This window comes from Heterocephalus glaber, unplaced genomic scaffold (assembly GCF_053883595.1).
Source record: "Heterocephalus glaber isolate CG9 unplaced genomic scaffold, H.glaber_assembly_v1.0 deba00001446, whole genome shotgun sequence".
NCBI classification, from domain to species: Eukaryota; Metazoa; Chordata; class Mammalia; order Rodentia; family Bathyergidae; genus Heterocephalus; species Heterocephalus glaber.
This window is the reverse complement of record NW_028258298.1, coordinates 7,203,742-7,230,232: the sequence shown is the minus strand read 5'-3', so window position 1 is coordinate 7,230,232 and position 26,491 is coordinate 7,203,742. Positions and strand designations below refer to the sequence as shown.

Genomic DNA, 26,491 nt, shown 5'->3' with positions numbered 1-26,491 from the left:
GGATTTCAAGTTCAAGCCCAGCCTGGGCAATTTAGCAAGACCCTGTGTCAAAATAAAAAGTGCTGGGAATGTAGCTCAGTGCAAAGGCTCTGGGTTTAATCCCCAGTAACAACAACAACAAAATTTAAATCTTGAGGTGTTTTGGGGACATTTGCCATCTACTTTTTTCTTAGAGATGCTACCTAGAAAATGTAGATAAGAAAGAGGTATATTCGTGAGGAGAGAGTAACCTTATGTAGGAAAACTTAAAAGCTTGAAAAATGAGCAAAGACTTCACTGATACTAAGTCTGAAGAATGATGATTTGCATAGCAGTAGTGTGAAACTTTCAAGAGAATAAATGATCAGTTTAAAGAAAGCTGGGTCTCAAGCCTCCTATTGGCTTCACAGAGCTGTAGTCTTTATACGTGATACTTGTGTGTGCTTTTGGACACTCCTTGAACTTTCCTAATCACATAGAGAGGTTTCTGGAAAAGCAGCTGGGGGCAGATGGGCGGCTGTTGTTTTAGGACAATTCATCAGACAGCAGTTGAAATATTGATAAGAAAGCGGAAATCAAATTATAAGAGGGGAAAAGAGAGAGGAAGACGGAGTAGGACCCAGAGAGCGGGCAGGAGGCAGCGGAGAGGCAGGCTGTGCTCACACATGAACTCCAGAGGTTCCTGCAGCCCTTCCAGGATGTGCCGGAGCTGAGGTGACTGGTCTGCGTGCTGAAAGAAAGGCAAATTTTTGACAGGTTTAATTCCACACTACAAGAGCCCTGGGCAGAGACAATATACAGGACAACTGGAACATTTTGGAACTGCCCACGGTCTGCTCCTGAGGGCTTAGCAGGGAAGGTGTTTAAGGTGAGTGCCCATTTTTGTCCAATCCTCCACAGACTATGCAGTATGGGGCCCCTCTCAGCCTGCTTGCCTGCCTGCCTTGGTTGCAGTTGGAAAAGACCGGACTCTCTGGGGCTTCTTTCTTTCATTGTTTCTTTGATTCTTTTCTCTCTCTCTCATTTCTTTTTGCAAGTAGCACCCCTGCTTTGAAAGAAAACGGGTTGACTCTGCAGAAAGGGCACTAGCTGGGGCCAGAAGCTGCAAAGGGAATCTATGAGCTGGAGAAAGCTACCTTGTCCCTGAACTCAAGTGTCTGTTGTGGCTTCAGGAGCCAAAAAAGCTGGAATTTGTTAGTGGGGAGAAAAGTGCTTTATCAGAAACACATTGGCTGCCAGAGGAGCGGTGTGCTGCCACATTAGAGATGGTTTAAGAGGGGAAAGGAAAGAGGAAAGGGACAGCAGCCTGCTTGGCTGAGACAGAGGACAGAGCCACTCACACAGAGCACTGGGCTCCTTAAGGTGGTTTTTGCTCCCTCTGGCCCAAATATTCAGGCCTAGGACACCACCTCCTCTGCCTCCAAAAATGAGAATCTGATGTTTCTCTTCATTGTCTCAGTCCATAAGCCTGTTTTCTTTCTGAAAGAGACAGGTTAGTTCTGGGAAAGGGGACCTTCTCAGACCTGTGGGAACTTGGGGCCAGATATTCTCCCTGACAGATCCATCCACCCGAAGGGAAGAGTGAGCCAACCAGTCTGGTGGAGCAGCAGGGTGGAGGCAGAGTTTTGCAGAAGGTCTGTGCCCTAGAGGCCCAAGCCCTGGCAGCTCTGTAAGTTGGGGAGGAGAACCTCAAGCTGCAAGGAAGGGAGCTTTTATTACCTCTGTTGTTGGCTGACTCCCCTTCTCTGGCCAGGACAAGCTTTCTAAGTCCCAGGTGCAAAGTTGCCCCAGCCCTGAAGAAGGCTGCTGTCTCTGATTGCAAGTAGGGGAGGGCAAGGGGCTGGAGGGAAGAGACCCATCCATGTGAGCTACCATCAGCCTTCACCAGCCCCTGTCCTGAAGACCTGGGCAGAGGCCAGGGAGTGTGCTAGACCCTCCCTACCCCAAAGGGCAAATCTGAGCTTTCTACTTCCCGCAGTCTTCTGCATTTGCCTCCCTTCTGCATGATCACCCACCAGCCCACAGTCTCTCCCTTGCCCCACTTTGGGGTGACCAAAGCTTCTCCCACCTAGGTTGGTTCTTGGGCCTGCCTAATCCTTTCACACCAGCGCAAGATGTTTCAGAAGGTCCCAGACACGTCGTCTTACGTCAAGGTAAGACTTGACAGCATCTTTAAACAGGTAATGAACCTTCCTCCACCCTCACCCTGGGGCCACGGGTTCGCTCCTTCTTTACCCAGAAAAAGCGCCGGATGCAGGAAGGGAAAGACTTCTTTGGGAATCCTAGGTCCAGGAATAACACTCTTGACAATTTGGGTTTGGGAGACTATAAGCAGGTGAGCCTATTGAAGGCTGCGGAAGAGAAGAGATGTGCGCCTGCGTCTGGCCCCAGGGGTGGTGCGCTTTGCACACCTGGCCGCCTAGGCTTCCCTGCGCTCACGGTGTGTGCGTGTTTCAAGAAGGCGTTTGCGTGCAGGTGTGTGTGCGCGCGCTCGCGGGTGTGCATGTGTGCTCGTGTATGCAAGTATGTGTGGGCGTGCGTCTGCTTGGCGTTCCACACCCGCTCGGCCCTCAAGCTCACCTTCCTTAGCCTTGCTGGCCCCTCCAAGGAGCAGATTGTTATATCTGACAGCACATAGAAGGGCTCCCCCCCCGCCCCTTTCCACAACAGTTCCCAAGAATGTAAACAAACCGCGGCTGGGACATCTGGGTTACACGTTTAAAGAAAATACGCTGGCGGGGCGGGGCGGGGCGGGGCGGGGCGGAGAGTGCGCACCGGGCGGCCCTGCCCTGGGCAGGGACCCGGCAAGGCCCTCTCGAAGCGCAGCCAGGATCTCCTGCCTTCCGCCTAGTGAGTCAAAGCCTGGGGCTATCAGACATGCTTTAGATCTGAGGAAGGACAGACTCCCCCGGGCGCTACAAACCTACTCTGACGTTCTTCAGTGTCCGGCCCGGTTCTCATCCTGAAGCCCCGCCCCCGATGCCCCACCCCCACCCGACCTCTGCCTGAGCCACCCACAGCAACCCGGGTGCTCACTCTCAGGTCTTGTCCAAGGAGCGCCAATTCTGTGTCCAGCCCTCCTTGCAACTGTCTTAAAGGAAATTTGACACAAGAGAGCATCTTGAGGCCCGAAGGAATCTGTAGCCAAGTCAGAGGAGCCAGGATGGTGGAAGGGTGGTCCAGAACGTTGCTTAATCAGTTGAGGGAGTGATCAAGTGAAAGGATGAATGAATGGATGAATGAATTAAATAAACAAGTGAATCTGTGTATCAGTAACTATCACTATCGAGTGGAAGGTTCAAGCGCGTGCTCTACAGTTCGTCTAAAACCTGCACTGGCTGGTGGTCTTCCATTTTCCGGAGGTGTTAGGGGTGCTGTGCCCTTCCTACCCCAACCAACACCGTCCAGCAGCTGAGCCCAAGAAGCTCTCTACAAACTCGCGGAGCTGCAGCCTGTCTTCCCACTCACAGGGACCCCAGGCCCAGAATCTCAGGGATCATGAGCCCTGAAGTGGCAAGTGGAAGCCGGGAGCCTGGCGCAGGCTAAGGGCCAGGGAGAAAGGAAACTGGGCCCAGGCCCCTTGGAGCCCAGCGAAGGAGCCAGGGGGGTGTGTGCAGTCTTGGAGCTGCGGGCTGCCAGGGAAGCCGCTTGCCGCAGGAGTTCTTTTCAAGGGGAAAAATGGATTTTTCAGCAGCCACAAAGTTTGTATTGTTGCACAAAGGGGTGCATTGATGACGGCGAAAGGTCTGCGTGGCAGGGACAATCTTGGGTCTGTTCCTGAGACTCCCTCCGCAGACTATTTGCCAGAGGGACACAAACAGTCCCAGGCTGCCAAGGCCCCGCCTTTCCCAGCTGGGCACCGGACTCTGGGTTGTTGACAAACACCACGGGCCTAGGCGCCCCCAGGAGCCAGGAGCCTAGCAGGCCCTGAGGGGACGCCCGCTCCCTAGCATTCGATTCTGGTTGTGAACTGGCTTGGAGAGGCCTGGCAGGGAACTCTGGGTGTGCTTTAGGAGCAAATGAGACAGGGAAGAGTAGGGGAAGAAAAGAGAGAAGGAGAGGAACTCCTAAAGACTCTGACAGAGCAATAGTAGCTGCCATACCAACCCTGGTGACGCAACGCTGCCGCTTCTCAGATGGCCCTTCCTCTTGCAGGCCCTGTGTTACACATTGTTCAGTATTAACTCATCTGCAATGTTAGTAACGCACCTGTGGGGTATTCTGTCTTGCAGATGAAGAACAGAGGCCCCGAGGTTACTGTGACAGAGATTGTAAGGGGCAAAACCAAGACACAGATAATCAAGGCCGTCATGTGACTGCATGGCAAGTTCATGGCCACTCATTCCTACAGCATCCCTTTGAGATGGGTCCTATTATAAGTCCTTAAAGACAGATGAAAACATGGAGGCACAGGGAGGTTAAGGAACTTGTTAATGGCCACAGAGCTATTGAGGGCAGAGCCACAACTGAACCCAGAAAGTCTGCAGCTTACCATCCACCAAAATGGTCCGCCCCAGTGTTCAGCTTGGGGATGGGGCAGAGGAGGGGGTGATACCAGGAGGCCTAGAGCGGAAACTTTGGCCTGTCCTTGCTTGATGCTAGAGGACTTCAAAACATTCTCCAAGGGAGATCAGCGCGCCTGAGAGAGCTCCTGCGGCTCCCACCCCCAGGTCCTCCCCTTTCCCTCCTCCAGCCCAGGCTGCTTCCTGGGGGAGATGACCTCTCCCCCTGCCCTCCAGACTGCATGCTCCCAATATTCACAACAACGCAAGCAGAAGTGGTGTGTGGTGGGCAGGTCCTGAAGCTGTGTTTCAAAGGCACCAGTTTGTGCTTGGAGTGAATACTGTTTGGGGCGACTGGGAGGAGGAGACTGCAGGAGATTGGAGAAGCTGAACCCACCCCCCCTTCCTCGCCCTCCCTCATCGGCGGCGCCGCCCTTGGGTGAGGGTCCAGACACCTGGCTGGCCTCCACCTCTGGTCAGCTTGTGCTCTCTGGTCATCCTGGACTCCCTGGAGGTTTCTTCGTTGACGCCGCGTGGTCTGGGGGCTCAGCCCTGAGCGAGCGCCTGGAGCTCGGGGCGCAGAGACCCTCCCCCTCCCGGGCCTCCCACGTTGCGTTTTGAACCAGCTCGGCGCTAAGGCAAGAAGGAGCGTGGGGAGCGGGCAGGGCGAGCAGAGGCTCTAAATCTTCCTTCAATCTGTTAGTAGATGAAGTCTGAGAAACAAATTCAAAGCAGGCGCGCCTGCAGAGCCTTCCTGCAGAAATATTCTCCGGCATTCAAGCGCATCCAGGCCCGGCTCTAGCTGCCTTGTTTGGCTAAGGTCAGACGAGACTCGAGTTCTCCAATAAAAATAAATCTCAAATTAATTATGGCCTCGAGCGAGAGGCCAGACACTTGAAGCTGCAGTTGTGCAGTCTGGAGTTTTGGAGCTGGCCCGCCCCCTCCTCCCGCCCTCCCCTCCCCGCCCCCTCTGCCAGCTCGGATACCCGCTGCGGCTGCGGCCGGCCCGCTGGACCAGCCGAGTGGGGGAAGAAGGATCCGCCCGAGACACTCTGCCAGGCCTGGCATCTTGCGGAGCTTCCACTGAGGAGCGGTCCGGGGCCAGGAAGCACCCGAGGGACCCAACTTCGGTTGTCTCGTCCTCCCACCCCCAACGCAGGCTGGGACCAAAGGAGCCCGGGGAGCCTCCGTCTGCAATGTCTTGACCCGGTCAAAAGGGCTGACATTGAGCTAGCCAAGACACGTTTCGCCCCGCCGTTCCCCTCCTGGGGGAAGAAGCACTTCCGCATCTTTGAAAATATTGTCAAGTGCGAATGGTGCGAGGCAAGTGGTCTCACCAATGTTTCAATAAAAATGCTCCAAATAGAAATATTTCCTGAATATTCGCCCGCCTGTGCACTGCTTTCTAAAAGCCTTAGAAAGGGGAAATGGGCTGTTTTGTTGTTGGGGAATCATTTTTCTCCAACTGGTAGCTTGAAAAGAACAATTGCTCAGCCTGGGTTCCTGGGCTGTGAGCTTCCCCTGACCTGAAAGCCAGGAGTGGGCTGGTGGAAATGGGCACACCGATGGTATCCATGCCAGACCCGGGCCGCCAGTCCTGCCCAGCCTGAGAAAGGGTGAGGCCAGGCAGTCCCTGGTGAGCTTGGAAAGAGGGCGTGCACAAGTGTGTGGGCAGCAGCTCGATTTCCCAGCTAGGCTGGTAGGGGAACAGGGGCTGGGGGGGGGGACGGGGAAGAGAGGGTGGAAGAGGAAAGACCAGTGGTAAGGAGGGAGAAGGGGAGAGGAAAGGGTGCCCCCTCCTCCCCAAGCACACTCCCCACACACAGAAGAGTTTTCATTTGTAGCGGGCCTCACCACAGGCTCTCTATCAATTTGTCTCAATGCAAACATTCAAAATATTCTCTTTGGCTGCTCGTGAAAACAGAGTGAGCTGCCAGGATCAAACCATCTTTCCAGATGTCTGGTGGTAACCACATTAAACAGGGCAGACTTGTTTACTGTTGTGTTTGGTTAGGGTTTTTCCCCCCTTCGAGATTTAAAAAAGAAGCAGCAGCAACAGAGTGGAGCATCAATCCCGGAGTTATATAAGCTGGGTAAACTTGCCCAGCAGCGGCCAATTTGGGATGAGAGGAATCTGGTATTCCCTCCCAGCTCTGCTCAGAACTGGCTGTGTGTGGGGGGAGTCTTCTTTCTGGGTAGAGACCCTTGTGAATGGCACTAATGGCCTAGTGCCAATCAGTGAGTCACAAAGGGGCCAAGAGGCCTTGTCTATCCATAGAGTAATGTCTATGCCAGGCCCGTCTCCAAAAGCATAAAATTACTGTAGCTTTGGTTGTACAGGCAGAAACAGAAAGTACCACTGAGTTCCACAGCTCGGACTGGAGGCCAAGTCTTCATTTTAATCTTCTTCCATATTGAGTACTTCTAATGGAATAGGCAACTGAGTGCTATAAATGGAGTTGGGGTACTAAAGATGTTGGGGTGACAACTGATTAGTGCAGCAAAGACTATCTGTGATTTGCTAGGCCAACAGGAGTTGGAAAGAGAAACCTATGGCATTTGCCACTGAGTACACTCTAATGGACTGGGAGTGTGCTCCGTGTGTATGTTGGGGGGGGGGTCACTGTGTGTGGGGTGCCCACTAAACCGGCCTCTGTGATTGCCCTGCATCAGGAAGAGGGCCTCTTGGTGGTGGAGTTTGAGTCCTTTCTGGCTAAAAGAAAAGCAGTGTGGCTGGGAGTCTGAGTTTCTGGTGAGGTCCTGGTGGGAAGTGATCTCCCCACACCCTCCTGAATCAAGGCCTGTTGTCGTTTGAAGGTCGGTAGAGTCTGGGCTGAAAAGGAAACAATTTGGGGTTTGAAAGGATGTAATTCATTCTTCCTTTCCCTTTAACCTCTTTCCTCTCTGGAAAGCATGTGGAAAAGCTGAAGGGAAGAGCAAGAGGGCGAGCAGCCGGGCTTCGGGGAGGAGAGGGTTAAGCCTGATTTCTTTTAATTGAACTCCAGAACTGGTGGCCTCAGGCAAAGGGGGGGACTGACCCCGCTAGCGGTAACCAGATGTGGCGGTCCCAGGGGAGCCCGGAGCAGACCCCTGGTTTGAGAAGCAGACAGGAGGGGGGGGCGGCCCCTATCCCACCAACCACTCACCCCACCCCCACACGCACACCGGAGTCTCAGTTGCTGGCAGGCTGCAACCGCCACTCCAGGTCTGGTCACGTTCAGACCCGTGTCTGTATTGGAACCCAAAATTGGAGCTGAATTGATGAGACTAATTTCGAGAAGGATTGGGGGAGGGAGGGTGGGAGGCGAGCGAGCTCTCAAGCTCAATTGCTCCTGAAGAAATAAAGAATTAATAAGTCACCTTTTTCGCTGCTGTGGACACCCTTTTGAAATTTTTTTCTTTCCAATTCATTCGGATCGCCTCTGGATTTTTTTCCTCCTCTTTCCCCCGGAGGACTCTTAAATAAAAGTGAGAAAGTCCAAAGCGTGGTCTGGAGAGCGTGGACAAGGTAACAAGACTTGGAGGTCGGGGAGAAGGGTCTCAGGCCAGGCCGAAAGTGCCCTAACCAGAGCATGCGCCTGTAAGGGACCGAGGTCTCCGGTGAGCTGCTCCCGGGAAGTGGCCAGGGGGGGTCGGCCCCTCCGCTGGGTGAGACCTTAGCCCGGAGCGCGAGACCCAGGTCTCACGCCGGAGAGATGTGGCTCTGTGTCGCGCGGCGCAGATGGCGCTCCTGGGACCTGCTGACTAGAGTGGACAGAAAGATTTGCCGTAGGGTCAATTCCCGGGGACCCTGGGTAGGACTGGAGGGAGACTCTGGCTCGGGAGTCCAGGCTTGGGCCATCGCGTCAGGGCAGGCGGGAGGGTTTAACCCTGGGAGACCCGATAGGTGGCCTAGGGTGCTGCGGGTCCCTGCCTCTCGCGGGTGCGGGGAGCAGAGAGTAGAGGCGGCTGCCCAAACGGCGCCCCTCTCCTAACAATGCTCCTGGGAGTCAGCCGCGCCCCCGATGGCGCAGGTCAGCCGGCAGGCACCCGAGGCAGCGCCGTGCGTGGGAGAGCAGATGTGCGAGCCCGAGTGGGAAAATTCCCCCTGGATGTACTTTTTAATGGTTGGTTTGCCGTGATCTGCGTCTGGATCTTCCCCGGTAGCAGGCGCCAGGTTATCCTAACCCCAGTCAACTCTCCAGCGGGCCTCCCATCCCCAAAAAGTTCGACTCCGGCTGGAAAAAGCATTAAAGAACGTATCTGTGGGAAGAAACGGAAAGTGAATGAGTCAGGAGGGCCACCTTCGGCCAACGGCCCGGGAAAAGGGAAAGAAGGCCAAAGGCGTCTGGCGTTTGGTTTGGGGAAGGGGATGGGGAGTGTTGCAGACTGCGGGAATCGGGGCGCGGGCGCTGGGCGTGGGCCCCGTCATTGTTCCAGGGAGTTCTTATCTCCCAGGAGCAAGTATCCTGTGTGCGCGGTGCATGAATGCGTCTGGGCATCTCCGCGTATATTTATATAGTGTGTGATGCGAAAAGCAGGAGTAGCAGAGGAGAGGAAGAGGGGGCGTGGGGGGAGAGAAGGCGAGGCAGAGCCGAGAAGAGAGAAGAGAGGAGAGAGCGAGACGAGAGAGAGAGAGAGAGAGAGAGAGAGAGAGAGAGAGAGAGAGAGAGATAGGACTTCCTCCCCATTCGCAAAGTGAAGTCACTTCCCAAAATTAGCTGAAAAAAAGTTTCATCCGGTTAACTGTCTCTTTTTCGCTCTGCTACAACAACAAACGTGCACAGGGGAGCGAGGGCAGGGCGCTCGCAGGGGGCACTCGGGGAGGGCCTAGGGCGCTGGGGAGGCCGCGCCCGGCTGATCCGGAGGCGCTGCGAGGTCAGGCTGTAACCGGGTCAATGTGTGGAATATTGGGGGGCTCGCCTGCAGACTTGGCCAAATGGACGGGACTATTAAGGTAAGCCGCGGGGCCCCGGGCGCAGGGCGGGGGCCGACCGGGCGGCGGGAGGGCTGGGCGCAGGGTCCCGGAAGACGTGGCCCGTCTCCCTTCCTTCCGCACCCCGCTTCGCGCCGTCTCCTCCAGTGTTCGGGTGGCCGGTCCCTCTTTCGGGGAGGCAGGCCAGGCTCTCCACCGAGGGCGATCTCCCCCGCACCCCTTGTGCCGAAGTGGAGGCCGGCTCCCTTCTACCACGCGTCGGGCCAGGCTGCGGGAGGGGGCGGTGTGGAACCGAGGATCCTGGTGCAGATCGGAGTCCAGGCAAGGGACCTCCGCGTCTGCCCTCCCTAACCGGCCGCCGGGCGCTCTGGCTCTGGCGCTGGGCGCTCGTCTGGCCGCCGGCTTCCTCTCGCCAGAGGCCGAGAGCGGCGGGGGCGGAGGCAGTAGTCGCCACCGGCTGGGGTCCCCGCCTAGCGGGCCTGGGGCGAGTCAGCGGCTCAGCTGCAGGCTCGGGAGGGTGCAAGGGAATGTGTCTGCGGGTCTGTCTGCGCGGCACTTCCAGATGGAAGCCCCTGTTTACATGTCAGCGGCCCGGTTTCCTTTCCTTCTGGCTGCTTCTGCGGCGGGTTCTCTGTGCTCCGCGGCCGCCAGCTCCGCGGGACTGACGGGCGGGCCTCGCAGAACCTCCTTCTGCAGCCTTGGTCGGTGCAGCTGCCCTGCACCCCCGCCCAGCCCTTCCGCGAGCCGGCCTGCGCCAGCTTCCCGGAGCTGCCTTCTCCGAGGGGGTCCGACGCCCGTACAGCCGTCTTCTTGGGGTGGCGGGTTCGGAGCCTGGCCTCGACGTCTGCCTTGTCCATCCTGCCCCGTCAGCACCGTCACATCTGGGTTTAGGCTGTAAAGTGCAGCCCTGAGGGACTGGTGAGGGCCTGGGTTCGGTATCAGAGTTCTGAAGAGTTGGCTGCTTGCTCCTCTGAAAGGGGGAAGTAGGGCCAGGAACAGAAAGGAGGGACACCCCCTAACGTGACTGGCCTGAGAGGACTTAGGGAATGAATGGGACTAGAAGTTAGCTTCAAGGCTACCGCTCACCAGCAAGCAGGAGTTTGCCTGGAAAAACCATTAGGCTGGCGAGGCGGGGTCGGCAGAGCCTGCTGTTCCCCCAATCCAAGAGCCCAGCTCTTAACGCTCAGGGCCAAGTGAGAGAAGGCTGAGATGTTGGACTTAGAGAATGCAAGAGATTTTTATCATCTGGGCGGGGTGCTCCGTGGTTTAATTTTTCTAAGTTTTTTTTTTTTTCTGAAGGTTTGAAATATGCTGACTTAGGTATAAGGCACCAACTGAAGGAACTTGAAAATCTGGAGATGAGATAACTGATTGTAAGGGGTTAAAGGGAGACTTTAAGAGTTCTGTGTGTTCCTCAAACTTAAAGAGAGTGTGTGAGAGAGGGCTGCTGTGGAGACCTGGGAGTAGGGGTCACTGGACCATTTTATGCCTGTTTCTCTGCTTCCTGTAGCTCTGTGCAGGCAACTGAGGGGTCTCTGGGTTTGATAATGAGATGCTCTCTCCCCCAAACTCCCCTTCATCAGAACATTTACCACTTACCCCAGAAACATCCCTCTGCTCCAGAAGGGTGGTAAAATGGCTTCAGGGTCTTGCTGCGGACACCCCAAGGAGAAGTGAAGCAATATCTGCGCAGTTCAAACCTCTAAGCACAGGCCTGAGCAGAGGGAGGAAGCTGTGGTCTGTGTACACAGGATGTGTGAACCTCTTTAGACACACACATAGGGATAGGCATGTTAGGCAGTGAGGAGACCCTCAGACCAGGAACCTGGCGCTTCTTGCCACAGGCGTGAAAGAAGGTCTCTCAGGGCAGATGGTGGGAACTGCTGAGCCTTCCCAAACCTTCACCACAAGCACCCTCCAGGTTACCTGGCTCTATAGAGACACCTACAGAGCCATCTTCAGTGCCCTAGGCTCTGCAAGATGAGTCGTTAATGTGTACTGTGGCATTTCCATTGTGCAGAAGCCATGGGTTCCTGTTCACGTATAACCTTTAGATCTCGGGGTTCCCAGACCCCGCTTCTACATGGTTCAGTACTGTGTGTGGAGAAGACAGTGAACTGGGAGAGAGGCCAACTAGCTTCTGGTCTTGCTGTGAAAATGTGTAATCTATTAAACGTCGTCTTTGAGCTTCATAATCTTCGGAAAAATAAAACAGCGCGACTAAATTACCTCTAAAACAGTATCTTTTGGATCCTTTCCCTGCCTAGAATATTGTGCTCATGTACTAGAACACTCACCTGTTATGCACTAAATCTTATCCTATACTACAAGAGGTCTGAAGACCTTATAGACCAGATCTAATTTATATACACATGTCCATAATGTGCATGTTCCCAGTTCAAATAGCCTGGAAAAATCAGCTTTGAGTGATTCTGGGGTATGACTTTATGTACCTTCATCTTTCTTCCTCCTAATATAAGGCATGGCTATATCTCGAAATGCCTGTGGGCCTCAATACTCAGAAGTATTTGATCCAGAATGCCAGGAAAGTCTGAATTTCTTCACAGAAACCCCTTGTTGTGTACGTAACTAGCACAACTCTAAGAAATTATAATTCCCAATCACATTGCCCTTATTGTAAGTATTATGTTCTCGTCTTCCTTTCCAGAGAATAACTCCTGGGCAGGCCCAGAACATGATATTTGGAGCACTAAAGTCTGTTAGTCTCCTTTTGCCACAGACAAGTTAACCTGGGTGATGAAACAACAACACTCTACTTTTTCTCTGTTCCCCACAGTGATATTATCAGTGTTGAGAAGCGTGTGATACTGCTTGCTGCTTCAAGAAATGGCCTGGTTTCAAAAACTGCGTCTTAGTTCTAGGTAGACTTCAGTTGAATCTAATTCCATCAATGTAAACCTGAATGTGTATGGTACCTTCAGAGATGGAGAAACGAAAGAGGGAGAAATGGTGAACCAAACTGGGAAATAGGAAAAGGAAGAGTAGACATGCAGTCAGAAAGCCTAATTTCATTTTCAGCTTTACTCCTTTATTGCTGTGTGCTTTATAGCAAGGCACTAGCCTCTTGAGTCTCATTTATAAAAGAAGGCCAAAGTGCCTCCTTGCCACAGGACTCAGTAAGGATGAAATAAAGTCAGTGCCTTAGCTGTATCATATTGAGCTTCTCCTTTGGATTAGGGCTGGTGGGATCTATTGGTCAAAATATTAGATCACAGATTTGGATTTACCATAATGTATGTTTGATTAACTCAATAAATATTGAGTGATGTTGTTTCTTATATTCCAAGGCTCTGCTTTATGTATTGAGTATAAAATAGCCATCAAAACTCTTGGGGAATGTACACTGTACTGGAGGTGTTGGGTACATACAGAAAGAAAGAGAAAGATACATCTTCCAAAGAACCATAGAGCAAATTAGGAACAGAAAATGATTGAGCTATACCATACCAGAGAGGATGGCTAGGGAGAGTTTTCTAACAAAGTCACAACTGAGCAGAGAGATTACCCAGTTTCATCTTTTATGTTTGAAAAGTATAGCACCACACAACCAGTGAATGACAGGAGAAGAGTGAGTGGGGAAGAAAGATTGGGGTTACTGCTAGGCTTCGTAAGTCAAAGAAAAGTCAACACACCAGACAGGCCCTGGAGGGCAAGTCATTGCTGGCAGGGCAGGAAATTTTCAGGAAGACATCTGGGAAGAAGGAGCCTTGTGAACAAGTTTGACATTTTGTCCTTAGGAGGGGTTGCTGCCTTCCATCCTCTCCCATCCCCCCCCACCTCTTTTTAATCCAGATTCATGCAAACTCCAGGCAAGGTAGACTCTGCTGGTTTATCTGTCCCCATGATTGTTCGGATTGCTCCCCTAAGACAATTATCAAATAGTAAATTCTGTTTTGTGTGTAAATAATTTTTACTAAAAAGCTCCCTTCTACTTCCATTACTGGTCAAATTCAAGTTCATAAATTTGCAATTTTAGAATTTGAGGGAGTATTTAGCTAGACATTCTTGTTTTATGAGTGGAGAAACTGAGGCCTGGGGATTAAATGGAGTGTCCATGATCATACAGTTAACTGCTTAAAGAAGGGTGAGAATTTAGGTCTCTCAACCCATTCTTTCCACTACACCTTGAAGACATCATTTGATTTTGTTACGTATTACATTATTTTGAATTATAGAATCCTGGAGGCAGGTATGTGTGTGTGTCTGTATGTGTCAGATACACAGAGACAGAAACCTTTAAAAAATAAATCATCAAGAATCTTGTACTTTGAACTAAAGACACTTCTTCATTTATTAAAAAAGTATTACAGGGGCCGGGGATTTAGCTCAGTGGTTTTGCAGCCTGCTGCGCAAGCGCAAGGACCTGAGTTCAATCCCTGGTACCAAAAAAAAAAAAAAAAAAAAAGTATTACTACTGTCTTGAATTATTTCCATACTTAAAAGAAAAAAATTCAAAATTTTCAGTTAAGGCTTTTATGCAGCTTTTCTAAAACACATTTTAAAAAAACTGTAGGTAAAGTAAACAAAGTTTCTGTTACCAGGAAACAACCAAAAAATATAGTATTTTACTCATATAACAAATAACCTCTTCTCCTGACTGAGGTCAAGTAGACTGAATTCCTGTTTCAACTCTTTATAACTGAATGGCTATTTAAATATAATGTGTTCAAATGTGTTTTATGGATCCATTTTCCTGTGTGCAGTAAATAGTTCTTGAATAAGAATCATATTAAATAAGGTTTAGAATGTCAATGTTTCCCACTGTTTAGGATTAACTAGCTAAGTTGACAGTGGTTTTAAAAAGTGGTTGATTTAAACAAAGCTTGTTTTTCTAGAAATGTAGTATCAGTCTAATCCAAGTACTGCATTTCATACAGAAAAAAGAGTTGGAAAAATGTTTATATTGACATATTGATGGGTGACCAGGCAGGATTTTTATCCTACCTCAGACTTTCCAAATTAGCATCTCTAAATCTGAAGCTGATATATAGGTTTTCAGATTAGGGACCAACTATCTTGGAATGGGAAATCTACTATTTTCTTTCATTTTAGACAATCAGCTACAAAATACAGGTATAGAATAATGGTTTTTTGTTTTGTTTTTTGGGTTTTTTTTCCAGTACTGGGGATCGAACTCAGGACCTTGTGCTTGCCAGGCAGGTGCTGGCACCACTGAGCTAAATTCCTGGTCCAAATATTGTTTTATTTTGAATTATACAAATTTCTGTTTTTAAGACTCCACTTAAAGCAATCTTTCTAACTCTCTCTTTTACTTATTGTTTTGTAATAAATTGAGCAAGCTAAAGGACATTGGGCCATTACACACACACACACACACACACACACACACTTAAAAACAATCTCCTAAAACTTTCAACCAGTCCTAATAAGATTTTTTTGGTAATTTCAAAACCATGCAAGTGTCTTTTTCTCTGCAGAAGACTACACCCTGTTTCATTTTCTCTTGCTCTCATGATTTCATAACTATAGTGTTCATTCCACTTATGTATCAACTCATCAGTATTACTAAGTGATGTCACTTTATGTGTATTACAATTCCGCTGCTGACCTGATGGGCCTGTGCACTTGGAGTTTCCCCAAAGGCAACAGATGAAGTCATCATCTACCTACATTATCACCTTCAGGGACAATATCTTTGAAATTTGGCGGTATTTCAAAATTCCAATCTATGGAATAACCTCTTCTGTGCAAAGTAAACTGGCCTGATGGGAATCTGTAACTTCAGCCTCATGGGCCTCAAACTGAACAACCATGTTAATGCACTAGCAAGACTTTTCTTCAGGGCTCGAACTAGGTGATAAGTGCTGTGAGGAGAGGATGCTGGTGCAGAAGAGCTGATGCTTGGCCAGAGGCTGAGCTGGTGTGGGCCAGCAGAACACAGCAGATATTATGATAGCACTGAGGAAGGAAAGAGCAATTTGAGCTAGAGAACACCTAATGCGAGTAGTTACTTCTGTCCTTCCCCACCTTTACAAACTCTTTGGAATGTACTCGTCATTTCATCCTTCCAGTAGCCCCGAGGAGGGCCTATCTTCACTTCTCCACTTTGTATGGAAGAAATGAAAGTTCAGAGGGCTGAGGTAACTTGCCCAGGATTACACAGTTGGGTGGCCAAACTTGGTTTTAAACCCAGTGTTTCAGATTGCAGAATAGCTCCTTCTTCTACATATACCAGTGCACTGCTTCTTGACATAGGTGGGTCTGGAGGTGGCCTCGAGGTCTGTATAGAACTTACCCAGGCTTTCTAGGAGAGTAGAATACTTGAGGTGAGTGCAAGTGTAGAAGAGGGTGAAAGTGGAAAAGTTAGATGGAACTAGATTGTGGAGGACCTTAAATATCACAGCAAAGAATTTGGATCTTAGAAAATATTGAAAGAGGAGGAATGCACATTTTTTGAATTGAAGGATAGTCTACATAGTTACCTAAATCCCTCATGAACTGAATCCTTCCTGCTGTGATCCTTTCCCTTAGGAAATGGAGATGGAAGTGGCTCTGTCACTTATCAGAGGTCACATGACAAGTGAGTGGCCATCAGGATTAGACAACTGTTGATAGGTTCAGGCAGCCAGAAATGCTATTGCTGGTTCTTAAAGACATCTGCCTATTATATATGGCACTGGGGAGGGAGAAGAAATTCTGTTTCACCAGATCTCATAAAAATGTGATTATCCTTTTATCCCTTTAAATAAATGTTTCTTCATTCCCCATGTTTCAGGAATCTCACCACAAACTATCTTTTCAATTGAGCCATCTATGTTGGGCTACAACTTTAGTTCCTTTTGAGAATGAGTCAGCAGATGCTAATTACAAAAGGAAATGTTATTTCCCTAAAATTCAAGCCAAATTTCTATGTAAATTTAGACAGGTCTGACATTCTCACCTGGTTTGGTTGTGTCCATTGCTTCAGTTAGAAATACTGAGATTTCCCCCAACAAGTCACCATCATTCCAAGTAGGGTCAAAATTGAGGGTGAAGGGGTATTGTCAGATAATCCAGATCAGCTTTATGGCAACTTTGAAATCATTCATACCTACAGAAATGAACCAAAACCCCTGCGGTATTTAAGATATTTCTAATCTTTGGGGAACAATGTGTCTGACACTTAGTTTATGATCAGAATCCCAGGGTGTAGTTTTTAAAACCATCTCAAGGAGAAAGCAGACTTGAAGACTAAAGTGCTCTCCCAAGAGCAGACCCATTGACACAGTCAGTACTATGTGTCCAAGGCAATGAAAGACTTTATGTCATATCTCACTGCACACATGCACGAGGCCAAAATTACAGGTGCCAAGGGAGCTTTAACCTTGAATTTCTAGACATGTATGGGTTTCATATGTCTGCTGGAATCTGACATTCCAGTAGCAGAATTGTTGGTTCTGAATATGTGGGAATTCACTGATTTGTGTGTGTTTCAGAAGTCTAAAAGTGAACAATTTTGCAGTATTAGTCATACAGCTAAAATGTGAAAACAAACACCTTAACATTATAGAACTACTCAGTTTGTAAGTTGTCCATGATTTAATGTGATATCATTTATATAAAGTCGTATATTTAGATTGAAATTTACGTCTGTGGATTCATTTTATGTTTAGACATTTATGACTTAATTCATAATCATTCATTTAGTCATTTACACAAAAGTTGAATAGCACTGCCAGACTCAGTCCTCAGTGGAGAAGTCGTGTTAATGGACAAGAGCAAAATTTTCTATTGTTTTTTCCAGACATCTAGAGATTAGAAGTTTCTCTGCTTCCTGATTTTAAATTTGACTATTGATGATTCTGAAAGAAGTGATACTGATTGGGGGAATCTTCATTTGTGGCTTATGGTTATAACAACATTGTAGAGGTGACAACCAGATTATAGTCTCCATTGCTCCCTAATCCTTCCGGATATTAGTCCATTGCATGGACATTTTTGGAAAGCTAGGGCTTTAGCCATGGAGACTTCTTCTTATTCATCCTTTCTCATATTCAATTCCTCTATTTATATATTATCAGAAAGAAAAGTGCCATAAGTGAAAAGATAAATGAGAAACTGCAAAAGACTATTACTCATACTTAAGACAAAGGATAAAAATCTTATATGAAGCCCACTTACAAATCAATAAGAAAAGAATCACTTGATAGAAAAGAGGCAAAAAAAACTATGAATACACAGTGCTAGAAAAAGAAATACAAATGGGCTATCAATGTGTGAAAAGAATCTCAAGTATGTGATAAAGATATTCAAGTGAAAATAATGAAGTCCCAATACTTGTGACCTTGGAGGATGGCAAAAATTAAAACAGCTTAAGAATGTTAGAAAGAGTAGGGGTCTCTGTCTTACCTCTTTGTAGAATTATAATGTGGTACAGTATTTTTAGAAGGCAACATCTATTTGAGAAGCTGATATTTATACAAAGTTGATAACACTGTAATTCCAATTTTAAAAATTAACCTTATAGATAGGTTCATTCAGATACCAAAAATATATATTCAGGGTATTTACTGTAGCATTATTTGTAATGGCAAAAACTGGAAACAATTTAAATGTTCATTAATAGAACTAGATAAATAAATTAGGAAAGATTCATGTAAAAATACCATACTACTGTTAAATGGGATAAAGTCAATTGCCATATACTGTACACTGATTTACAAACATTTCAAAATATATTACTATATGGGGAAAAAAAGCAAGTTGCAAAATATGTGATCCCATTTCAGTTAAAAAAAATTAAAAACAACTATTTATGATAATGTCTAGACAATTTCTAGAAAGATATGCAAGAAGTAATTAACAGTGTCTGTCTGCCTCAGGGGATGGAAGTATAGGCTATTACTTTTCACATACTTAAAAAGTAAGGATGTGAAAATTAAGAAGGGCTATTAGAAATAGACTTGTAAAGATCATTGTATTTCAAATGTACTGATTCTGGTGATTTGGGGATCCCATTTTTCGGTAATTAGGGGGACAAATAGCCTAAATGAGGCTATGACACTGGATTTCTAACCCCAGTTCTATCTCGTACTGGACATGGGATCATAGGCAAGTCCCTCACTTCCCTACTACTCATGTGAAAGTTTTCCCATTAAAGATTTTCTTGTGTATAAAATGGGGGTATGATTTCAAAATTTCCTTTCCTGTCCCATGTTCGTATGACTCTGGCCCTGGACAGACTTTGTATTGCTGTATTTTATTTGGGGGTGAATAACTGAACCTCTCACAGATGCCTGGGCTGGTCCTGTGTGGCTCTTCTCCTGCGCTCTTTGGGCTAAGTTTCCTGTGGTGACCTTCATGGCAGCTGAAGCCTGGGCTCCTAGGAGGTGCTTTGTGCATCTCTGGAAGCCGATTGCATTGTATTGCCGAGTGACACTGGAGCTGTGCCAGCCCCTTTCCTTCACGTTATGGCAAGCTGAGAATGGAGCCAGATTCGGCTCTGGAGTCTTACACTCTTTTGCAAAATTTAGTCTCATTTAAAAACCAAAACACATGTGGCCCCTGGACTTTTTAAAAAATCTTGTTCAATTGAAGGGAAGTTGAATTTGTCTGGTTTTGATTCATTTACACTTAACTCTTAAAAAAACCCAATATTTTGAGGACTCATTTGATGTTCAAGAAGAATTCTGAACCTTTTAATGAGTTTTCTGGATGGCTTTTTTTCTTCTTAAAACAGGAAGTGGTGCCGTGCTATGGGCAAACACACTCAACCCCAAAAGGCCTCAATTCAGTTTGAAACTGTATCACGCAGCATGTGCATGGGCCTCATGCTCCCAGCTAAGGCCTTTTTCCCTCTAATACTCACCTAAGAGTGAGAGACGCACTCATCCTCCATCTAAGAGGGAACAGAACTAAGGAAGAACAATCATAAGTCACCAGAAGAAAAAGAACAAGTTATTTTATCTGGCTGTTGGCTCTAATATCTATTCTAACCCTTAAGACACACTCACACTTGATCCTTGTAACAACCCTGTGATGGCTGCATTATTTCCACTTTGGAAAGGTTGGGGAACTTACCCAAGGTCTCATATATTCAAATGTAGTCCCATTCCTGTTTACCGGCAAAGTCCATAGAGCTTCGCCACTGTACTACATCATCGATTGACACATACACTTGCATGCAGTTTAGGGCTCCAAGCTGGGCCCACCTAATGAGGGTGTTGTTCTTTGTTTTGTCTTTTACTGACCCCTATGCACAGGCTACACTGATCAGATTCATTACATTGCTCCATGTCCCTCCACCCTTTACTCAAGAAGGCCTAACCCCCATATGTCCAGGTGAGAGAAAGTGCGTGGCTTTGTTAGCAGCACTGGTGAGCAGGCAAGAGACTGTGAAACAGACATGTTCTGTTTGACCATAATGAGCAAAAGGCATGATTAAAAATAAGTTTTGTACCTCAGTAGAGAATAGCACGTTCTTTGCCCTGACAGTGCTTCCTCTTCCATTTTCCTGCCTTTTCTCTTTCTTTTATCTCTTCCTCCAACTCTTGCCCTTTATAAAATTCTCTTTCACTCATCTACTCATAAAACTACACATAATTTTTTTAAATCTCAGATTTGGGAGGTTGTGAAAAACACAAAGAGGGGAATGTTGGGCAAGGTTAAAAGGAAACCGTGGAGCAAGGCCGACTTCAGGCTCCAGTTTCTCCTGAATAGTATTTCTTGTTATTTCAAGGCTGATTGACTTATAACTGCATCCAAAGCCACCTCACATCAGTCCCTTTTATCAGCCCAAGTGAGACTTCCTGTGGACTGGCCCAGCTTCCTGATATATTTCCTTTTTCCTTTGGCAGAACAAAGAAAACCATAACTCCAAGGATCCTTGGGAGCAAACATAATTTAGCACTGAAGGACCTATTATTTTAAAATTTTCATTCTCAGTGCATAGGACTGAGTTCGCCTTTGCAGTTTTCACAGCGTTCTGTGCAGCGCAGTGATGAAACCCATGTGCAGTTATTGGGAGTTGATGAGCTACTTGAACTAATCCTGGTGTGGTTTGATTTCACTTGGGTGGGGAGAGCATCTCTGCCCTATGCACACATGCACCTTCAAGAGTAACGTGGAATACATTTCTATTATAGAGCTCAACCTTTTGTTAGCCTAATTCAGCATAACAGATCTGCAAAAATTTTTCTGTTATTTAGATATTTCAACCCATCTGTGTTTGGCATTCTTACTCTAGAAACATGTGTACAGGAAAAGAAGCTTCACAATGTCTCCAAAGGACCATCAAAGTCACTTGAAAAAGAAATTCCAGACATTAGAATGAGTTGTTGCTTTCTTCTTTTGCCTGGAGTATCCAATGTCACTCCATGCCACTCGGCCCCACAGTCTACTCTATGTATTGTTACTGGAAGACCTTCAGGAATGACCCAAGATAACAAGGGACTATTAACAGTTGCTTGTATCTTTGTCATATCTTCCAAAGCACCTATCCCACATAGGCAAGTTATGGTACCTACCCCAGTATTCTTAGAAAGTAAGAGACCATCACACAGAAAAGATAACTGAGGCTTTAAGATACAGTGTACGCAAAGATGAAAACTGGGCAAGAGACAATAGGAGCAGAACTCAAGGATTCATGCTGTTCTAAATAATGCATTACAGGTCAAGTTATTTTCCAGAGCACAGAAACCAAGGCCCACAGGTTCAAGCTCTGTTTGTTCATCCAGTCCTACTTCCTGGCTAATATCACACTACACCCAGGAATTGAACAGTACAGTTTCCATAGGGACCCTTGAGGCAGCTAAGCAATTATGTAGGCACCCAAGTCGATTTTTCTCTTTATAGGGATCCCTGATGTGGGATGGAAAAAAATTGAAACTGAACTGTACTCAGTGGCAAGAGTCCTCTCTAAAAAGACACATCATAGTTAATCCATACTAATTTCTTTTAACTCAGTTCAAAGGGTATTCCCAAAGAGGAAAATAACTCAGAAACAATCCGGCATGAGGAACAGGTGAGGGTGATCTGGGCAGAACTGGCATACTCAGCCTCACATAACTACTTTGGCCATGCCAAGGGGAAAGGGACAGAATGACTGCACCCAGGTGCGCTGTCATTTTCCACCAGCCCTGTAGCTATGCCTATGATCAATTAGGCTTCCCAGAGCCAAGATCATGCATGATCTCATCTCGGATACCACTGATATCGCCAAGCACTGATACCAGGGTCTGTAGAGACCCATGCCGACCTGAACTTGGCTTTCTCTATAAAAGCATGCTGGCTCAAAGGGTCCAAGTAATCTTGCTCAAACCAGGTCTTTAGGGCCCAGGGTACAGCTCAGTGGCTAAGTACTTGCCTAGCATGTGTGAGGTTCTGGGTTTGAACCCCAGCACTGCAAAAAAAAATAGACAAGGTCCTTAGTGCAACATAGGGCTTCCCTAGAGTTCAGGGACTTGGGAGGCACCTGTGCTTTCTGCATTTTTCTAGAAATGGTAGGAACCTTTCTATAAAGGTCTGGCTGACTTTTCTGGAGATGTCATTTCAGGAAATGGGCACATGGAGTTATTCCAGGGTGCCATCAGGGAGGCATCCAGTCATGTATTTTTGCTGCTCTAGGCTTTTAAGTGTTTCCTTTTGGAGATCTGTGGATCTCTTTACACCACCTGGGTCTGCAGTGTGATAAAGGAATCACTCACCTTTCCTGATTTTGCCCCTAGAAGGTCTTGTGGCTGAGCCAGGGTTAAGCAGCGGGGCTTGGCTTATAACTCATTGGAATTTATTTTCTTCCCATCAAAATGGGCTGAGTATGATCCAGAGCATCCTTTCTAAAAAGTTTAAGACTATGTGTACTTCATGAGATGTTTCACATGCCTATTTCTGATTCATTTCCAATTAAAGCCTCAAAATACTGGTTTTATAAGAGCTCTTTGATGATTCTGATTCTTGTTGGTTCATCGTAGCATCCACCGAAGTTCAGTAAATGTTGTTCAGATATTTGCATGTTAATTGTTAAAAATAATTTGAAACAGAAGAGGATGTTTTATTAGTGTGCACAATACAAGCACACTGGAGAGAGAATGAGAGAAATGCCTCAGTGTAGATGTGCTGTGGAAAATAAGGGATATCACTGTAGATGAGTCCCCACCACTGAGTCCCCACCACTGCATGGGCCCTCTGAGCTCAGATCCTCTGGAAAAGGGGAGAGTGTTATAAGAAACAGGAGTCCCTCTTCCTGCAGTCAGCTGGGATCCAGAGGTGCGCAGCTGAAAGGTTAGTCTCATCAGAGAGGGAACTGGGGGGTTAGCGTGTTCTAGATTCTAATGCTGCTTTCAACTCCCTTCAGTCCAGATGGCCCCAGGCTTGTGTCATCCGAGTTCTGTCCCTGGTCTTGCCTTAGGATGGCTTAGTGACTTGGGGTATCTTACCTACTCTCTCGTTCTAATCTCAGCTTCTCCATCTACTCAAAAGGATCAAGGCTAGTAACACAATCTCTTCTTCCAAGGATTTGGTAAAAATCTGGAATACTGAGCTGGAAGCACTGAGCTTCTTGAAAAAAAGCATTAATTAATTAATACAGTTTAACTAACACCTGGGTAGCTCATTATAAAGTTCTTGTTACCAATTATAAAACATGCAAAAAAAAAAACATGCAATGACTCAGATTCTTAGCCTTATTTGCACTTTTTACTAAAGAGAAAGGACCCACGCCTCTCTCTTTATTGTCAGGGGCTGTATAGCAATGCTCAATTAGGCAAAGTTACAAAATGTAACTTTGTGTGTATACAGTGTACTGTAATAGGAAATGCTATGTTCTTGTCTGAGAAAGGTGGCACAAAATCTTAGTGAAGTTGGCAAGGAATTTCTGGAGTGTTTTTCTAGTTTATTGAGATGGTAACAAAAAATGATCTATAAAACCCACATGCAGTTCAAAGTTTGAAAAATCTAGGTTCAACTCCACTTTCTTTTTTAGCTGGTGATCATGGGCCAGATACTAACTTCTTTAATCACTATCCTTAAAACAAGGATAGTAATAGTTAATAGTAAGTTTTCTGTCTCACTAATTATTACCTTCAAAAGAAGTATGAAAGTAAAAGTACTTCATAATTGTTCAGTGCTGCACAAATGCCAGTTATTAAAACCTTAGCTATTTTTCTCATGTTACTCAAATTCAATTTGTTGGGTTGGTTTATCTTCTGTCTGTAAGACTTCCAAAGACATTTGCCTTTGGTAAATTTGTCAGTGAGCTACTTACTCATACCTCTTTGCCCATATAAACTCCATCCCTACCAATCCATCAGTACAGCCCAAGCATCTCATTTTCTCCTTTCCCTCTCTCATATCCGGCCATTGTTCCAATCCTGAAACTCCCATTCCAATCAATGAGGGGTTTTACGTAAAAAGCCAAAAATGGTGGCAGGATATGAGTGTGGCTTCAGGAATTCCACGCTGTGCTGCTGATAATAAGACTTATGGCAAACACAAAATACTGGAGAGACCGATTCTCCTGTTCAACCTGTTACCAGGTCCCTTTTAAAATTTTAAATTAATTTTAATCTTTTTGGGTTTTTTTTTTCAGGTTTCTCTCTCCCTTTGTAGAGTCAAGAACATCCTACACTACAAAACACATTATTTTTTAAAACATTCCCCAGTTTCTAAATGCCTATCTGACCGGCCAGATACCTGCTGGCTGCCTTGTCTCCCTCCCCTGGGCTACTTCTTCTATGGTTACTCTAACTTGTGAAATAGGTGAGGAGAACAAGGACCAGGCCTGCAGTTGGTCAATTCAAAGGGGAGCTAACATTTCAGCCCTTCTCTACCCTCTGCTTTTTTATCCACTACCTGAAAGAAGAAGTTTTTCAACCTAGGAGGGACATGAGAGCCGACTCCCTGGAGGGATGAATGTGAATTTGTTTGACTGTGATGTTCTGTCTTATGTGTTGATGCTACCAAAAGGTTTAACCGTTTTAGTGTGAGTGAAGGAACACTAGAGCAAAAGAAGCAACTTGCCTTGGGGGTAGTGCAGGTGTTGGGAGTAGTGATGACTGTCACTTAATGATGCCAGGAAATGCAAGCTCCATCTTTATCCTCATCATGAATCACCGGTATTTTAGTTTGGTGGATACATGAAGACACCAAATACGGTTACGTGACCAGGTTAGGTGAAGTGAAGAAAGAAGACATTTGCTTGTATTCTGCTCACACTGAAGCAGCTGAAGAGTGGAGAGATGAAGAAAGGGAAATGCAGTTGGCTCTTTACATTTTAAGTGCTATTCAGACACTTAAGATTGAGATTAAGAACTTTTCCTTAAATATTTTTTCAGAGTTGATTGAAGTCTGTATTAGGACTTTATTCCAGGCCTATGGAATCAGGATTTCAAAGTCTGAGCCAGACATAGGAACACACACCTGAAATCCCAGTACTCTGGGAAGTTGAGGTAGGAAGTTGGCAAGTTTGAGCCTACCCTGGGCAACTTAGTGACTTAGCAAGACCCTCTCTCAAAATAATTTTTTAAAAATTCAAAAGGCGTGGGAATATAGCTCAGTATGAAGGGTCTGGGTCCAATTTTCCAGTACCAAAAAGAAAGTCTGCTGAGCTTAGATATTATATTGAATTTATAAGTTCTTGGAGGCCAAAATCTAACAAGATCAGCCCTACAGTTTTTTGTTCCATGAAAAGAAAAATCACCCAGATATTGTGTCAAAAGAGAATTCTGCATTTTCTTACACCAAAGCTGTACAATGAAGGTAAATAGATAAAAGAGCATCTCAAATATGTCTTTCAAATTATAAAGACCATCTCCTACAATGGAAGCCAACAGGAAATTTATTTGACTCTGGTGTCTGTCTTTAAAAGGTTGAATTGTATAAAAGTTTTGGCTAAACACATTGTCCTACTACCTTTACTGTGCCCTACATTGCTCAAACATTCACAGATCTGGAAATAGTTACTCTATCACTTTCTAATCTTTTCAAGTGACTCTAAATCTCTGGATTTGAATTTGATTTGGATAGAAGAAAGCAAACATATTTCCTTGGGCTATAGAAGGCTCAGATAGATGTTTTGAAAGTATTCCTGTATAAGAAATTTCACTAGAGATATATCTCTTGGACAATTTTTAAGAGAAAAGATTTGGAGAACTTCATCAGTTCTTCTCAAACTTCTTACCCTATCTTAAAGGCCAAGGAAAGTAGGTTAAGAAGTGTCATAATCAGGGTTATCCAAAAGAACTTTCTGCAAAGATGGAAATGTCCTATTCTGTACTGTTCAATATGACAACCACCAGCCTAGCTCTGCAAGGAGCTGTGGAGTACTTGAAATGTGATTAATGCAAAAAAGAAATAAAATTTGAATTTAATTGAACCTGAATTTAAGCAGCCTCATATGGCTAGTGGCTACCATATTGGACAGAACAAGTGAGTCCACGTAATTCAGATCAAAAACATTGCCTTAAATGTGAATTGAGTCGGAAGGGTATACTTACATGGATTATTTTGTCTGAGTCAACACTGTGTTTGTTGTTCACATACAGGCTAACATTTCCATGTACTCAGAGGACTAACATTAAAGCACAGCAAAATGAAAGTGAATGCGTAGCATCGCCAAGTTACTGCCCATATTGGCTTGGGGCTGGAGTGGGAAATGGAGCTAAGGCTCACCACTGAGTCACCTGGCTTTGTCGTCAATTCAATGCTGGCCTTTACAGATATAATAATTTATTGCCTTTCTATAAAATGGTGGGATTTGGAGTTCATCAAAGTAACATTCACAAATCATGATGGAATATATACTGGACTTGTCAAAAAAAAGGATAAGGGCTTTCTCTATACACTTTTTCATGGGAAAATAACCTTGGCCAAAGAGAACCCTGACACAGCATGGTGACCTCAGTCTCATTTGTAAAGTGTTGGCATTGTACTAAATTCTGTTTAAGGTCATTTTCAGCTCTAATGCTTTATGCCACCATAAAAATATGATTTCCTACTGCACAGGGCTCCAGACTGTACAATTAACAGATGGTTTGCTTCCCTAGGTCCCAGATATCTATAACTCTTTTATAAGAAAATTTCTTCTGAAGTGTAAATGTGCACAAAGTAACTTAATTTAGCAAATAACTAGCTGGAGTGA

General features: G+C 46.2%; 1 protein-coding gene and 1 long non-coding RNA gene across 6 annotated transcripts in view; one reads left to right on the top strand and one right to left on the bottom strand.

Annotated features, from left to right (window-relative positions):
- Positions 1 to 364: 364 nt before the first annotated feature.
- The window catches only part of Fli1 (Fli-1 proto-oncogene, ETS transcription factor), a 134,439-nt gene continuing 108,312 nt past the window's right edge, over positions 365 to 26,491 (top strand). The window contains exons 1-2 of one of the 4 annotated variants that reach the window (XM_004862609.4): positions 365 to 847; positions 2,052 to 2,132. In XM_004862609.4, the coding sequence (XP_004862666.1) occupies positions 2,094 to 2,132 (39 nt within the window). In that variant the 5' untranslated portion in view covers positions 365 to 847; positions 2,052 to 2,093. Of the gene's footprint in view, positions 848 to 2,051; positions 2,160 to 7,968; positions 7,990 to 8,846; positions 9,418 to 26,491 lie in introns of those variants that run through there. The other 3 variants (XM_004862608.4, XM_021242797.2, XM_004862610.4) reach the window with 3 other exon arrangements.
- On the bottom strand, positions 7,093 to 11,125 carry LOC147827422 (uncharacterized). Of its 2 annotated transcripts, XR_015452414.1 has the most exons (3): positions 10,996 to 11,125; positions 7,842 to 8,723; positions 7,093 to 7,314 (listed from the first exon to the last, which is right to left on the bottom strand). It is a non-coding gene; the product is annotated as an uncharacterized LOC147827422 (long non-coding RNA). The 2 variants fall into 2 exon arrangements; XR_015452413.1 differs by having other exon boundaries at positions 7,093 to 8,723.